This window comes from Engystomops pustulosus, chromosome 5 (assembly GCF_040894005.1).
Source record: "Engystomops pustulosus chromosome 5, aEngPut4.maternal, whole genome shotgun sequence".
Classification (NCBI taxonomy): Eukaryota; Metazoa; Chordata; class Amphibia; order Anura; family Leptodactylidae; genus Engystomops; species Engystomops pustulosus.
In genome coordinates, this window is record NC_092415.1 from 75,865,607 (window position 1) to 75,880,329 (window position 14,723).

The 14,723-nt window shown below is 39.6% G+C and overlaps 1 protein-coding gene across 3 annotated transcripts in view; it reads right to left on the reverse strand.

Moving 5' to 3' along the window:
* The window catches only part of SLC66A2 (solute carrier family 66 member 2), an 80,037-nt gene that overhangs the window by 40,313 nt on the left and 25,001 nt on the right, over positions 1-14,723 (reverse strand). For 2 of the 3 annotated variants that reach the window (XM_072152392.1, XM_072152394.1), the window contains exons 3-4: positions 12,329-12,462; positions 7,382-7,435 (exon numbers count right to left, since the gene is read on the reverse strand). In XM_072152392.1, the coding sequence (XP_072008493.1) occupies positions 7,382-7,435; positions 12,329-12,462 (188 nt within the window). The remainder of the gene's footprint in view (positions 1-7,381; positions 7,436-12,328; positions 12,463-14,723) is intronic. The other variant, XM_072152393.1, reaches the window with a different exon arrangement.

Consider the following 14,723-nt stretch of genomic DNA (forward strand, 5'->3'; position numbering starts at 1 on the left):
GATAGGACATGCTTGATTTCCATATGCAGAGCATTTTTTTTTCTTCAAATGTTGATAGGCAACCAACTGGGCAGGGCAGGAAGAAGACTGGAAACCCATCAGCTTTTTTTGAATATGTGAAAAAAAAGATACAATACGGTCTGAACACAGACATCACGCCCACATTTTTTTTTTCAGATGAGCAGCGGACACGCCAGTCTGAATGACCCCTTATTTTTTGTCTGTTGTCATTTAATTTAAGTGTATTATATGCTTAAAATATTATAATCTCCATAATAATAAATCATCTCAATAATAATAATCTCCTTAAAGGAAACCTACCACTTTCAAATTGGACTTCTAAGCATCAAATACCGTGCACCAGCTCAGGGTGAGCTGGTGCCGGAGCATATCTTTGTTATTTTCATAAAGCGCTATAATGCTTTTAATCACTTTTCTATTCTTTATATTCGAAGCAGCTTCAGTGCATGGTGGTACACGCGCGGAGCACCATGCATGCGCCTGAATAGGAAGTGCCGGAGAGCCGGTAACGTCACGTGCGTCACGTGCGCCCATAGCCTAGTGGATAGAGGCTCTGTCTCTCTATGGCAGGTGGAGTGTGGAGGTTAGGGTTCAAATCCCAGGCTGGACAAAAAAAAAAAAAAAATATTTAATTGAATTAAATTAAATAGAACCCATGGGGGAGATTTATCAGTAGGCAAGATTTTGAGCAGTTGTCTATGTGTTAGACTGGCAGGTTTCCAACAGTCGGATTTAAAGTCCGTTGTTTGTGCAGTGTTAAATGCCTTCTGAAGGCAGAAGTGTGTGTGCTGTGTGGTAAAAAACTGCACCAGTCGCACGTATATTTAACATCATGGTCAAATTCTGCCTTTTTCAATGTTGTTGTTCAAAAACTTCAGAGTCGCTCAAAAGCTTCAGAGTCGCAACAATTTGCAACAAATTACACGCCAAGAAGTTACATAAGCCAAGAAAAATATGTCAGGCCAAGAAAAATATCAGAAAGGCAGAGTAGAATGGGGAGAACAGTGAAGAACAATCCTCAGACCACCTCCAAGGACCTGCAGCATCATCTTGCTGCAGATGGTGTCACTGTGCATCAGTCAACAATACAGCGCACTTTGCACAAGGAGAAGCTGTATGGGAGAGTGATGCGAAAGAACCCGTTTCTGCAAGCACGCCACAAACAGAGTCACCTGAGGTATGCAAAAGCACATTTGGACAAGCGAGCTTCATTTTGGAAGAAGGTCCTATGGACTGATGAAACAAAGATTGAGTTGTTTGGTCATACAAAAAGGCGTTATGCATGGCGGCCAAAAAAGACAACATTCCAAGAAAAATACTTGCTATCCACTGTAAAATTTGGTGGAGGTTCCATCATGCTTTGGGGCTGTGTGGCCAATGCAGGCACTGGGAATCTTGTTAAAGTTCAGGGTCGCATGGATTCCTCTCAGTATCAGCAGATTCTTGGGAATAACGTTCAAGAATCAGTGACGAAGTTGAAGTTACACTGGGAATCGATATTTCAGCAAGACAATGATCCAAAACACCGATCCAAATCTACCCAGGCATTCATGCAGAGGAACAATTACAAAGTTCTGGAATGGCCATCCCAGTCCTCAGACCTGAATATCATTAAACATCTGTGGGATGATTTAAAGCAGCCTGTCCATGCTCGGCCACCATCAAACTTAACTGAACTGGAATTGTTTTGTAAATAGGAATGGTTAAAAATACTTTCATCCAGGATCCAGGAACTCATTAAAAGCTACAGGAAGCGACTAGAGGCTGTTATTTTTGCAAAAGGAGGATCTACTAAACTAAAATTAATGTCACTTTTCTGTTGAGGTGCCCAAACTTTTGCACATGCCAAATTTTGTTTTAATGCATATTGCACATTTTTTGTTAGTCGATAAATTTAAATTTCAATCCTGAAATATTACGGTGTCCATCAGTTTTAAGATCTATCAAACTGAAATAGCTGTTGCAAAAACCCACATTTTGATAACTAAAAATGATTAACATTAATACTGTATGTGGACCATAACATGTTACTACACAGCATTTGAACCAAATAACTACAGGATTCAGGTGCACTTTGCTTAGTATTTCATGCCAACTAAGTTAGTTTGGGCCTGTAAATCTGACCGACATTGGAACCAAATTTCACTCCTTAAACTTGTCTATGTGAGAAGAACAGAGTGGCAACAATAGAGCTTTGAAAACAGCAAAGTTTCTTTTTTTTTTTTAACAGCTTTGGAAAAAAATTTTTCCCTTTCAGCTAAGTCCTCTATAGGTGTGGTCCACTATAACTTGTACAGGTATTTAGAGCTCCATCTAGTGGCTAAAGTAGGCAAGTACAACATATGCTTTGTCATGTTCACACAATTCCACGAACTACATAATGCATGTAAAATTGTAAATGACCCTTGGTATTATTGTGCAGGCGCAGAGAGGAAATGCTAGAACTAAACTAGGAATAGAACTATTATATTTCACAATATTCCCCAGATGGATTTAACACATTTCATAAGTCACCAAGATGTAGCCGAATTATTATTTCATGGGCAACAAATCCACAGCTGAGATGGAACAAAGCTACAAACTTTGCCAATTCATGCAGCAAAAGTACAACAAATGAAGTCTGTGGCAACACAGCAACAAATCAGTGATTAAAAAAATGGATACGCAAGTATGTACATCAACAAATATTTTTCCTAATTAAAAAACTTAAAAAAATTAAAAAGAGATAAACGATGCAACCCCATGGGAAATTACTGCTGTAAGGGCAATGTACCACTCACAAGTACACTTGACTCATAACTACAAGCCTTCTATATTCTCACCATATTTTGTACTGTTCTGGCTTAAGAACCATTATATAGTATGAAACACAGTAAAGTATTTAAAAGTTACCTAAAGTTTTAATTACAGTAAAAGTAGAGACTGTGTATAGATAACAGCAAACATGGACTGTAGTTCACATTCATGCTTCAAAAAACAGCACAAGCTTTATTGTGAAATGTAGCAGTACAAAACTATTCTATGAGCCATCATACAACAGAAAGTCTGGGATATCCTTCATAATGCATGTGTAGTCTTATGCGATCTCTTGGGTAAGACTTGTTTATGGACTCGAGGGATTCGCTCAGGTCTCAGATGGGTACCACAGTGGCAGCTTATATTCTTATGGCCTAATGCAAGTTAACTTGAAACTCCTTAAACCTTATGTTGTTAAAAAGGCCATAACTGCAAATGTGCGCTGCTCCATATTCTCAATCCAGCTATGACACACATAATGTCCCGAGTATGGCTACAGAGAGAGATTTGTTGTGTGAATAACTAAAGTTTGGATTCTTTTTTGTTCAATTATTTAACTAAAACTCCTTCCCGAGAAGCATGGATTCTCCAGACTTTGAAATCTGCACAGATCTCTAGCTGTGCACTTGCTGACTTCACAGTGAATACAGATGTCAGATCACAAGTCCTGCTATGTGATGTAGAAAAAGCAGACTGGGCAATTTTCTTCTGAGAGCAGCAAGTGTAAAGAGATGTAGAGCTCTGCTGTGCTCGTACACAATCCCTGGAAGAGACAAGTCCTGGGATATAATCTACAAGAGCTGAGCGCACAGACTCGCTCCCAATGTACATAATTGCCTGGAGCCTTTTATTACATCTCAAAGAAGATCTGCTAATACACCATTTTTTACAGAAATGTCGCACTGAAGCCATCTCCAAATTCCAGATTAAAGGAAGGAACCAGGACAATTTGTGATGCCATTTATATGTAATAAAGAGCATCTTGTGTAAAAAAAAATTCTGGATGTTTACAGTTTTAAGTACAGAACTAAAGTTATTCTTGTTTATCAAGATCAAAGCACATTCTATGGAGTTACAATGCGATGGTTTCCATTAAACAACTAAAGGTTGATGCTGCCCTCTAGTGGAGACACCTAAATTGTAGCATGAGAAAAAAGCTTAAAAGGTATAAAGCTTTTGCGAATTCACACTGAACATCATGCAATTTATGTTCTATGCTGTTGCATAAAAACTTTTACATTACACAAATAAAACATCGAAAAACTATGCAACAACCATTTTTATAGGTGCATTCTAGTTATTCCAAGTTGGGCCCTATCCACAGGAGAAAAGGGGACTGATGTACAATCAAATGAATGTGAAAGCTGGCCAGGTATGCACAGCCACCATTCATTTTTCATGGGAGAGTGTTACACCTATTTCCTTCAATCCTTTAGTGAATTGAGTGTAGAAGAGTCTCTAGTTGACTTGAAATTGTTGATAGTTGGGAAAAAAAAAAAAATAAAAAACAGGAGTTTGATCCCCACTGCTCATAGACTGCAGATAGGAGTTAACTTGAAATAATTGTAATATTTTGCCATTTATAGATAACAATCAATGACAAAGGTAAACAACCAAGAACAATTGTCACAAAGCAGAGGTAAAAAAAAAAAAAGAGGCAAATTTGACCTGAATTTAGAGCACTAGACGTGCAATAGATGTATGCTATTCACGTTACTTCTAGTTCTCTGTTTAATGATGGCTTGTTAAAGGGGTATTCCCACAAAGACAAGATTCTTAAATATACTCAGGATAACACATTCTCTAATTCACTGTTCACAGATATAATTCCAACCTGTCTCCATCAGACCTGGTGTATACAATTTCGGTTGCCGTGGGATCCGACCCTAAATCAGTCTAGTGTGGCAAGTCCTGCTAGCAAGCAGCGTGAGGAGAACAAATCTACAAGCTACAGACAGATAAGGTCTTTATCCTTAGGAAGGGGAGAGAGGCACAGCAGTGCTGACAGTGTATGTTATGGCTATGATAGCAGAGCGGAGAATGTCATGGGTATATGCATCATCATCTCTGATCCGACTCTTCTCTCTTTCTATGTGTCAGATACTATTAAATGTTCAGAAGCTAAATGAAAGTGTATATAAACCTATTCACTGATAGTGTAAACAGATTGTCAGCACAGAGAACCAGAGGGATTATAATGTGTCTGGTTAGTATCACTGAGTGATAAGCGCTAAAACAGCAATAAAACTTCGTAAAATTGTAAAGTAAGGGGTTAAAAGATGTTTTTGGGGGGGGGGTGTAAACATCACTAGGGGATTGAAATTTGAGAATTTTCTTTCATGGGCAAACCCATTTAAGGGAATGACAAAGTCCTTATGTCTTGGGAGGCAAAATCTAGAACTGTAAAGACAGTCCTAATTTAAAGAGTAACTAGACCTTATAAGCAAATGCTTGGTTTTTATCTCAGAAGTGAATATAGCAGGCGATAAATAGTAATTTTTGCAATATACTTCATTTAAGGACTTTACTGATGATAGACGTGTCCTACTAACCAGTTACTGAGAAACAGTTCTCCTCAGTGCTTCTTTTATTATTAAAACTCAATACGTTACGATTTTGGCAATAGAGAGTTATAAAAATGATGCTAATCAGTCTGGGGGGGCTACATCAATGTCACTGGAGCGTTTCGTCTTATAATGTATTCACTCTGCCGTTACTTCAATCAAATATATGTGATTTTCAAATGCAGCTCCTATTCCCAACTAAAACTTCAACAGTGGATAGCATAGTAAATGATAAAAAGGTTAGAAAAAGACGTTAGTACATCAAGTCCAATATGAATGGCCAATGACTAGAGATGAGCGGACACATATTTGATGTTCAGATCTGCGGTTCGGGTGCGACTCACGTGACCTGGTCATACTGCCGGATAGGATGCCGAACAGCCAATCCGGCAAAATTGTCCCCCCTGGCCAACTAGCCATGGCTATGATTGGCCAGGGGGGGGGCACCAGGTTATACGGGACGCACCCAATCCACTTAGAGTTTGGATCCGCTCATCTATACCAATGAACCTTATACTGTATAACACTTTCATGGCTAAGGAACAAAGGGAGGGGAAAAAATATGCACACAGGAACACATTTCTTAATCTTCAATCAAATTGTTGTCTGCAAAAATAATGTGTGAAGGATTTCTGTATTATCTTTTTACACAATAAACCAAAATATTACAGCCCTGAAACATGCACAAGTATCAGTATACAGCAAAACAAGCAAAGACGCAGAACTATCTGGTACCCAGGTAATAAGATTTACCTATTCATCACCGCAAACACTGGATTATGCATAGTAATGTAAAAAGTTTTTGCATTTCCTAACACCTTTATGTGGATTAGAAAAATCAGAACTGCAGGAAGTTGACGCTGAGCATGTGCCCTTGGCACACATCCTGGCAGGAGTGCTCAATATAATATATAGCCCTCTAACTCCAACCATCTGCTTACTGCAGTATGTGGAGTCATTATCACAACACTCAGCATTGTAAAGTCCTACGAAGCATGGTAAGCCAAAGTCACATTATTTTATATGACCCATGACATGGATATGAAATTAAAATGCCATATCCAGGAACATCACGCTCCTTCTCTCACTAAATAAAAAGTCGCTTCAAGTGCATTTTTATGGCAATGATTAAGCAGCTCAATATAGAACTTGGATAACAAGGCATATTTAAAGGGAACCTGTCAACAGGGACCTCATTTTCATTAAAGACCAGTTGCAAAAGCCCATGACAGCTGCATTGCAAATATGTCCATCTGCTTTCTCTAAGCGTTTGCATTACAATACAATTGTACCTTGCACCCTGACAGAATCATGTGTTTGGTCCCAGGGGTTGGGATGCATTTCAAACTTGTCTGTGCTGCGGACTGCTCAGTTCTTAGCCGTCACCTTTGTGCTCCCGTACAGCTCCTCCCTCCCTAACTGATGTCATCACCAGTCTGTGAGCTCTGTGAAGGAGCAGGAGGGAAGAGCTGTACAGGAGCACAAAGGTGGGGGCGGAGAGCTGAGCAGTCTGCAGCACAGACAAGTCACATGTTTTTTTAAATGAATCCAATGCAGCCCAACCCCTGGGAATACACAGAGGATTCTGTCAGGGTGCAAGGCAAGTTATAACACAAAATTATATTGAAATGCATATGCTTGCAGAAAGGAGTCTATGCAATGCAGTTGCAATGTAACCTGTCTTTAGTGAAAACGAGGTCCCTGGTGACAGGTTCATTTTAAGGTTTTATTCACACTTTCTTAGAAAATAGTATAGTGATTAAAGTCAATGCGGTCTATTAAGTAGGGATTATTTGTATTGTTCTGCTCTCAGAAAAAGACAATAGAAATTCCAGAAAAGATATGAATGAAACCTTCATAATACAGGGATATGCAAGAGTATGACATAAGAGTGAGCACAGAATAATAGAAAAAAGCAAAATTGCTGCATTCTCAGTGTAGTTAAGGGCAATACAGAAAGTTGTAAATCCTCATGCAAGGTGGGTGCTGCAAGTACATACCCAGAAAGCATCGCTTGGGATAAGCTTTGAGTTCTTCATCCTTACTACCTGAAGCTAAAAACATGAAAAGGAAAAGAAAAGAAAGAAGAAGAAAAACAGAGCATTGATACAATGTTCAAAAACAACTATTGGCCTCTTCATTGATCTTATAAAATGTTCATGATTCTGCATATCTTTACAGAAAAAGCAAATAGTGAATATTAAAATATAACTAGTGTTCATTATTATAACACCCATCTATAATTGCAATACTTGATCAAATGTTAAAATTGTCAATGACACAAAGACAGATGAAGCCAAAAGAGAGATTCCAAAATGTAGAGGATATGATAAATAAAGATAGAAAAGATTACAAAAACAGTAAAAGTGTTCATTTACTCATAATATTAGATAGATGGAGGCCCTAAAAGAGTTATTTTGGCCTTGGCCATATTACAGCCTGTTTTAGAAACCATGAAAACATACAGAAGAAAATATGGCATCCAATGCCCTTCCAAGGAGATGACAAAGTGGTTTCCAGAAGCCTCCAGGAGTTTATCTATGCTGCAGTCAGTTTATGTCAGAAGAAAAGAGGGGTTGAAGGGTTACAGTTCATTCCCACGGGACGTGTGCTCGCCGGGACTAGACCCCTAGCAAGCACAGGGTCAGGAGGAAGAGGTGGGAGGGGTCAGCTTCTTCACCTCTCCTCCCTCCATAAGCAGACGAGTCACCGTGTGCTCACTGTGTCGTGACCAGGAGCCATAGAGGTCTATGGGGGCTGTGATCTGGTCGTAAACCAAGCTACCAAGCCACTACATACATGATTGCAAAGAAGCTGTTATTTATAAACAAAATAAAAATCTGTAAATGCAAGAAAAATTACTTAACTATTTAGCATTCTGTGCCATAATATTACAGTGCAGTGCCCTGAAAGGGTTGAGCCCACTGTATACAAAGGTATACCACCAACTAACAGCTTCTGCTCCAGATACTGGCTCTAAACTGGAACTTAACCATATAGGTAAAAGAACTAGACTCCGCCATAACTACCAGGGAAAAGACTACATGAACAAAAATGTGAATTTTGTTCAGTGCTATTGTTTCAACAAAAATGTATTTTAATGGGCTCACACAAATGGATCTCGTTTCTCAGCCCGGGCTGCAAATTATGAAGGAGGTCCTATTCCTGGCTAAGTTTTGTAACTTGGGCAGTCCTCTTATAAATCATTGGCACACAAGCAGAGTTCATCCAACAAGGACACACACACGCCGTAAATCCATTTGCAGCATTTGAGTTCCAAGGAAAAGAAGATCATCTTATACATAAGAGCTGCAGTTGTAAGCTGGTTTGGACAGGAAGGTGTTAAACTGAGGCCTGGAAGATGCAACATCCGAGGCAACAAGGTCCTAGGGGCAGAGTCTTATGACGCACTTTCATGGCACCAAGTGCTTAACATGGTGCCAAGAGGCCTCCGTGTTTCCTTGATAACTGCCAAATCACAAAGGAGTACAGGAGTACTCTCCCGAAGGTTTGCAGGATATCACATGAATAAGACAACACCAAAAAGATCATTGTATATAGGCGTAGATTTATCAATATATGTATGCAGAATTCTGAAGTAGGGTGCACCAAAAATGTCAAATGAACCATACTTACAGATTTTAGACACATTAATGACACTAATCCAACAATTCTGCAAATGCTCCATAATTTAGCATTTTCTGGCATAAGCCATACCAACGCTCAGCCGCTACAAAGTTACCTTAACAGCCTTGAAGGGGTATTCTGGGAAAAATCTATAATACTAATTTTTCCTTTGTATCTATAATGCTATAAATAAATGAATAAAACAAAACTCAATGTCATTAGTCACAAAATGGAGCTCAAATAGATGGCCACAAACTATAAGTCCCATGATCCTTTAGTTCTCAGTAACTCCTCCTCCCTCTTATGCTCTGCTCCCAGTGATGATGTAACAGACTGTCCTGTTCTGTTACCATAGTAGTGATGTGTAACTGCCATAACTGCACATACCCTCACTGAGATGACGTCTCACCACAACACTGACCACATCTTAGCTTATATTTTAATGATACATTTGTATAAGACCATGCAGATTCCTGGAATACCCATTTAAAGAGTAAATGTAAAGGTTTTTTTTTCCAGTAATCAATAACCCTTGAGATGTAAAACAACTTTGTCTATTATCTTTATTCAGTAGTTATGTTCAGGTCATGTTACTGAGCTCTGTGCAGAGCTGGATGTGTGCAAGACAGTGATGTCTCCTGCACAAAATAGTGAGGCACAAAATTTCACTGTTCCCTATCAGCCCCTCCATCACAGTCTGATTCTACAGAAATTTCGCTGTATCTGCACCTTACGCTGCTCCCCCACCTTGTCATTAGCACTATCAGCTCTGCGCAAATAAGCTATTAACCGTTAGTGCTCACACAGCACAGGCATAGACTTCATGTACTTATGATTTCTACCACTTATTACACGTTTCCCGCTCTTCCATGTGATGGAAGCTGCCAGGCTGTCACCTTATACATGCTGTATGTGCAATGTGTAGTGTTCAGTGCATTTACCTGTGAGAAGCTAAATGGATTTAATGCTAAATTACTTTGAGAGAGAACACAAGGCATCATGGGATCTGTGGGCAAGCTAACTGGCCTCAGCCTGAGGGCATAGACAGACAGATATTAGTCTCCACCCACTTCACCTCTAGTGAGAAAAAAAATTTATGAAACGCTTTCAGAAGAGAAAATGCCATAACTTTGGGAAAAGAAAATGGTGAGCAGCACAAAGTAGGCATTGTTCTGTTTGTTTTCAAAGGGAGAATCACATAATAATTTGGTAAAATCACTATAGCTTTACAGTTATGCTTTAAAGGCAATCTAAAGACAGGGACACTTGGGGCTTATTCAGACGGGCATGTCCGCTGCATATCTGCAAAAAAATGTGATGTGTATGTTCAGTTGATTGTATCCACTTCCTTTTTTTGCACTTCCATATGTCATCCATTTTCATCTGCCAAAAAAAACGGATGGGTTTCTAATCTGCTTTTTGGCCTACTCAGATGGTTGTCTAGCAACAGTTTTTCACTGTCTGCACAGCTTTGAAAAAAATGGATGTGTAAACAGACCCATAGTAATTAATGGGTCCGTATGATATCCGCTAAAAAAAAAAAAGTCAGCCTTTAAAATTATGCCAACATGCTGCAGATTCACAAGCTGCTGTACTCGCACTCACATCCTTCAGCACTTCACCCTCCTTTCAGCAAACACTGGGAGGATGGGGGGTGGGGAGTACTCCTTGCACATTATCACAGCCTGTACAGCTGCGGCATAGAGGGTATCATGCTTGATTTTGATGATAAATCTGATGGCAATAGAGAAAATCTATCATCCAGCACCAGACCCAGTGATAAATCTGGTGCAGCATAAGACTATCTAGTCTAACTCTGCACCCACACAAAAAAAAAAAAAAAGTACTCAAGAATCACATACTTTGGGCAATTGTTATGCTGGGCGGAGGTCCTTGGTTCAAATTCACATGTGCATGGAATCTGCATGTTTATACAGGTTTCCTCGATGTACACAGGTCTCCTATAACACCTCTAATAACATACAAAAAGATTAATTTGGAATTTAGATTGTGAGCTTTGATGGAAAAACGGACGGGTGAAAATGAAGGCAAACTGTACCGTGCACAAGCTAAACTACCAGGATATTCTGTACATGGTGAAAAGTCCAGTTTCCACAGCTACACCTAGTGGTAGAGAAAGTTATGGCTATACATTGCATGCAAAATAAGAAACATTTGAAATAAGTTTGATTACAACACAAAAGGGAGAAAGTAAAGACACCAAAAAATATTATTCAAGTAAAAAAACATTGATCCCCAACATACTCAACTAAAAATAAAGTTTGTATTCACAAACATGGTGAAATTATAAAAAAGTACAAGTTAGACTAATACCCATCTTCCAAAGTTTAAAACATGCTCTTAAACCCATCTCTTTATGCAGGCCTATAACACTCTATAATTTTCTAACCCATCCTGTATCCTCCTCCCATCTGTTATCCAGCAACATCCAGACACCAAGCTTCAGGCTTCTCTGCAGTCCCATTCACCTTGGGCATTGTATATAAGATGACGGCTGATGACTAGTTCAAGCCGCAGCACCTTTATTTATTATATTTCATTTTGTTCTATTCCCTTATGAAGAATGGCTGGACCATTATATCATCTTTTTATCTCTTGTGTCGCCCCATTCTTCTTCACAGACTTTTAGCTCATGAGAGCATGGTCCTCATTCCTTTTGTTCAATATGAATGTTTGTGCTGTATAATCTTTTTTATTTTATATGTATATGTCCCCTATGATTTGTAAATCGTTACAAAATATGATGGCACTACATAAAGATTATTATAATTTATTATGAGTTTAAAGGGAACCTGTCATAAGAAATTAGGAGGTGACAGGTCTCAATGATGTCCACCTTCTTTTTTGCAGATTCGGCAGTAAAACCTCTGGTTCCTGCACCTGTAGAGGGTCACCTGCCAAGTTGCTCTCAGGAAAAAGTAGGTCTGGCAGTTCTACTCCTGGAAATCTCACTGGCTGGGTTCATCATCACAAATCACCACCTTACTATCAAGCATTTGTGCAGATCAAGCCAAGGTCATGCATCATGGCATATGCGATGCATTACCTTGTCTGCGAGAGCTCAACCAAGAGTATTGGTTATGAACACCTTAAGTTTTTGGGACAAGGCCTACACCCATTTGACTCAACAGAAACATTGGAATACAGTATTCTAGGTGGTTTTCCTTCAAGATGTCAAACCCGCCACATTTAAGCAATATAATACTCAAAATTTATATTAGGAGAAAAAGCAGGAAATAGTTTCAGAGAACCCAACTAAATTTCTAGGATATCCAAAGTATGTAATCACAATAACTAACCTGTAAACAGGCGACGCTTCGTGTTCAGATCATTTGCCACTCGAACCTCTGTACACAGTTTTAGCATCAGCAGCATGGTAAGAATCATGATAATACTCTGCCAAAGGAGTGGGGACTCAAAATGGCGCCCAAACCTAATGGGGGAAAAAACCACAGTGTTATAGGCCATGCTGTACTAGAGTTAAAACTATTTGGAAATGGATACAGATACTTGGTGTACTATCCTGAATCTCAACATCAAAAGAAAGTAACTGTCACAACAATGGAAGGTATTCTAACACAATGATGCAAATCAGATTTTAGCCAGCATGTTTCCATATGCGGAGCTAGCAGTCAGACCCCCAACTATATGACTCTTATCTGGCTGGTGGTGGTGGGCAGTGTGGGGATCTACCACAGGCAGTGAATCAGAAAGAAATGGCCCCATATATGTCCATAATGCATTTTACACAAATGTCTGCACATTTGTTAGCAAGACAGGGACTTGGATTGTAAAGTTTTGAAACAACTGTCCCTTTAAGGAACATTTGGACAAAATCAGCCACTTGTTGTGGATGCAATGCAGATATTTTCCATACATACAAATACACTCAAGCTTAGCACCTTCAATGACAGTAAATAACCCTTTATGGCACTTTGGAAATTTTGAAAGAATGAAGCTAATTACCGTACCCTGACCAGATTATGGGCAGAATTTATAGTGTGATGGCACATGATAAGAGCCATGCCCTCCCACCCAGTCGTGCCAGATTCATCAAGAGACTTAAGCCATTTGTCTGTTTTTGCCTGTCGCCGGGCAAAACTACACCAGGTCCGTGTCCTGGCGTAGTTTAGTATAATAACATAATATGCAGATTTTTAAGAAGAAGCCTCGTGGCAGAAACGCTGGCTCATGTGTTTCTATGCCAGAAACTGGCGTAGTGGTACAGATAAATCTCCCACATGTCTATGCAAGAGAAAGAAAACATCTCTATTTCTTCCTATTGTCTCGTTAACCAGGTCAGATCCCTAGATAGAATGGGAGACATTTATCCAAAAATTACACACAGGAAAAATACAGCCACAGCAAATAGCAGCCAATCAAATTCCAGAATGCAGTGAAACAGAAAGTGTTCTTATAGCCAAGCTTTACAGGGGAACACAAATCTTACTGAACTTTAACAATACCCATTCTGCTTTAACACATACAGAGGTGTTTCAGAAGGTCACTATGACCCTTTTCTATGGAATGTCACAATAACCCCTGAATTGCCAAACTACATAGTACATTAATGATAAGCCAGAACTTACCTCCACGAGGTCAGTGCTTAATGGGAAAGTCTGATGATGACTAGATTTAGGGAAATATTGTGCATTTAATTTCTAATAATATCAATTCCTTTATTTATACAGGGCACACAGATTCCACAGCGCTGCACAGAGCTAAGCTTTTATGGGGAAGCTGCGTATTTTCTCCTTTGCCTGTACATATATTGTACTTGCAGATTACCGTACATACTCGAGTATAAGCTGACCCAAGTATAAGCAGAGGCCCCTAATTTTACCACAAAAACCTGGTAAAACCTATATATTTTTACTCGCGCATAAGCCGAGTTTGGGGTTTCAGCACATTTTTTTGTCCTGAAAAAAGTGAATTAGTCTCACCGGTAATTCTGTTTCCATGAGTCCACCATGACGGCACCTGGAGGTTGCACCTTGACCTTTGGTAGGGACAGGAAGTTGCGAAGGTTATAAGGCCCCTCCTCTGCCGCTGTTCCCCAGTGTCTTCCAAATAACCACCGGAGGTTCAGGTAGAGAGCTAGAAAATATTAGCCAGACATCATTAATAACACAGGGCAGGGTATATATAGCCGTCATGGTGGACTCATGGAAACAGAATTACCGGTGAGACTAATTCACTTTTTCCATAGCGGCACCTGGAGACTTACCAGATAAATAGACTAGGGAGGGACCACAGCCTGGAGAACTTTCCGTCCAAAGCTCAAGTCATGGCTAGAGGGTAGATCCAGGCGGTAGTGTTTTGGAAACGTTGATGTACTTGACCACGTAGCTGCCTTGCAGATCTGGGAGATGGATGCTCCCCGTTTTTCTGCCCAGGAAGTAGACATAGCTCTAGTGGAATGGGCTGTTATGCTTTCTGAAAGACTCGCATCTTGCAGCTGGTAGGATTTAGAGATAGTCTGTTTTATCCACCTAGCAATGGTGGAACTTGATGATTTCTCTCCTTTATTTTTTCCCCCAAACTGAATAAATAGGTTTCTGCAATTTCTGAAAGATTTGGTTCTGTCTAGATAAATTATGACAGCTCTTCTGACATCCAGAGTATGCCAGAGTGCTTCCTTCTCATTCTTTGGGTTGTTACAAAAAGATGGTAAAACGATTTCCTGACTTCTAT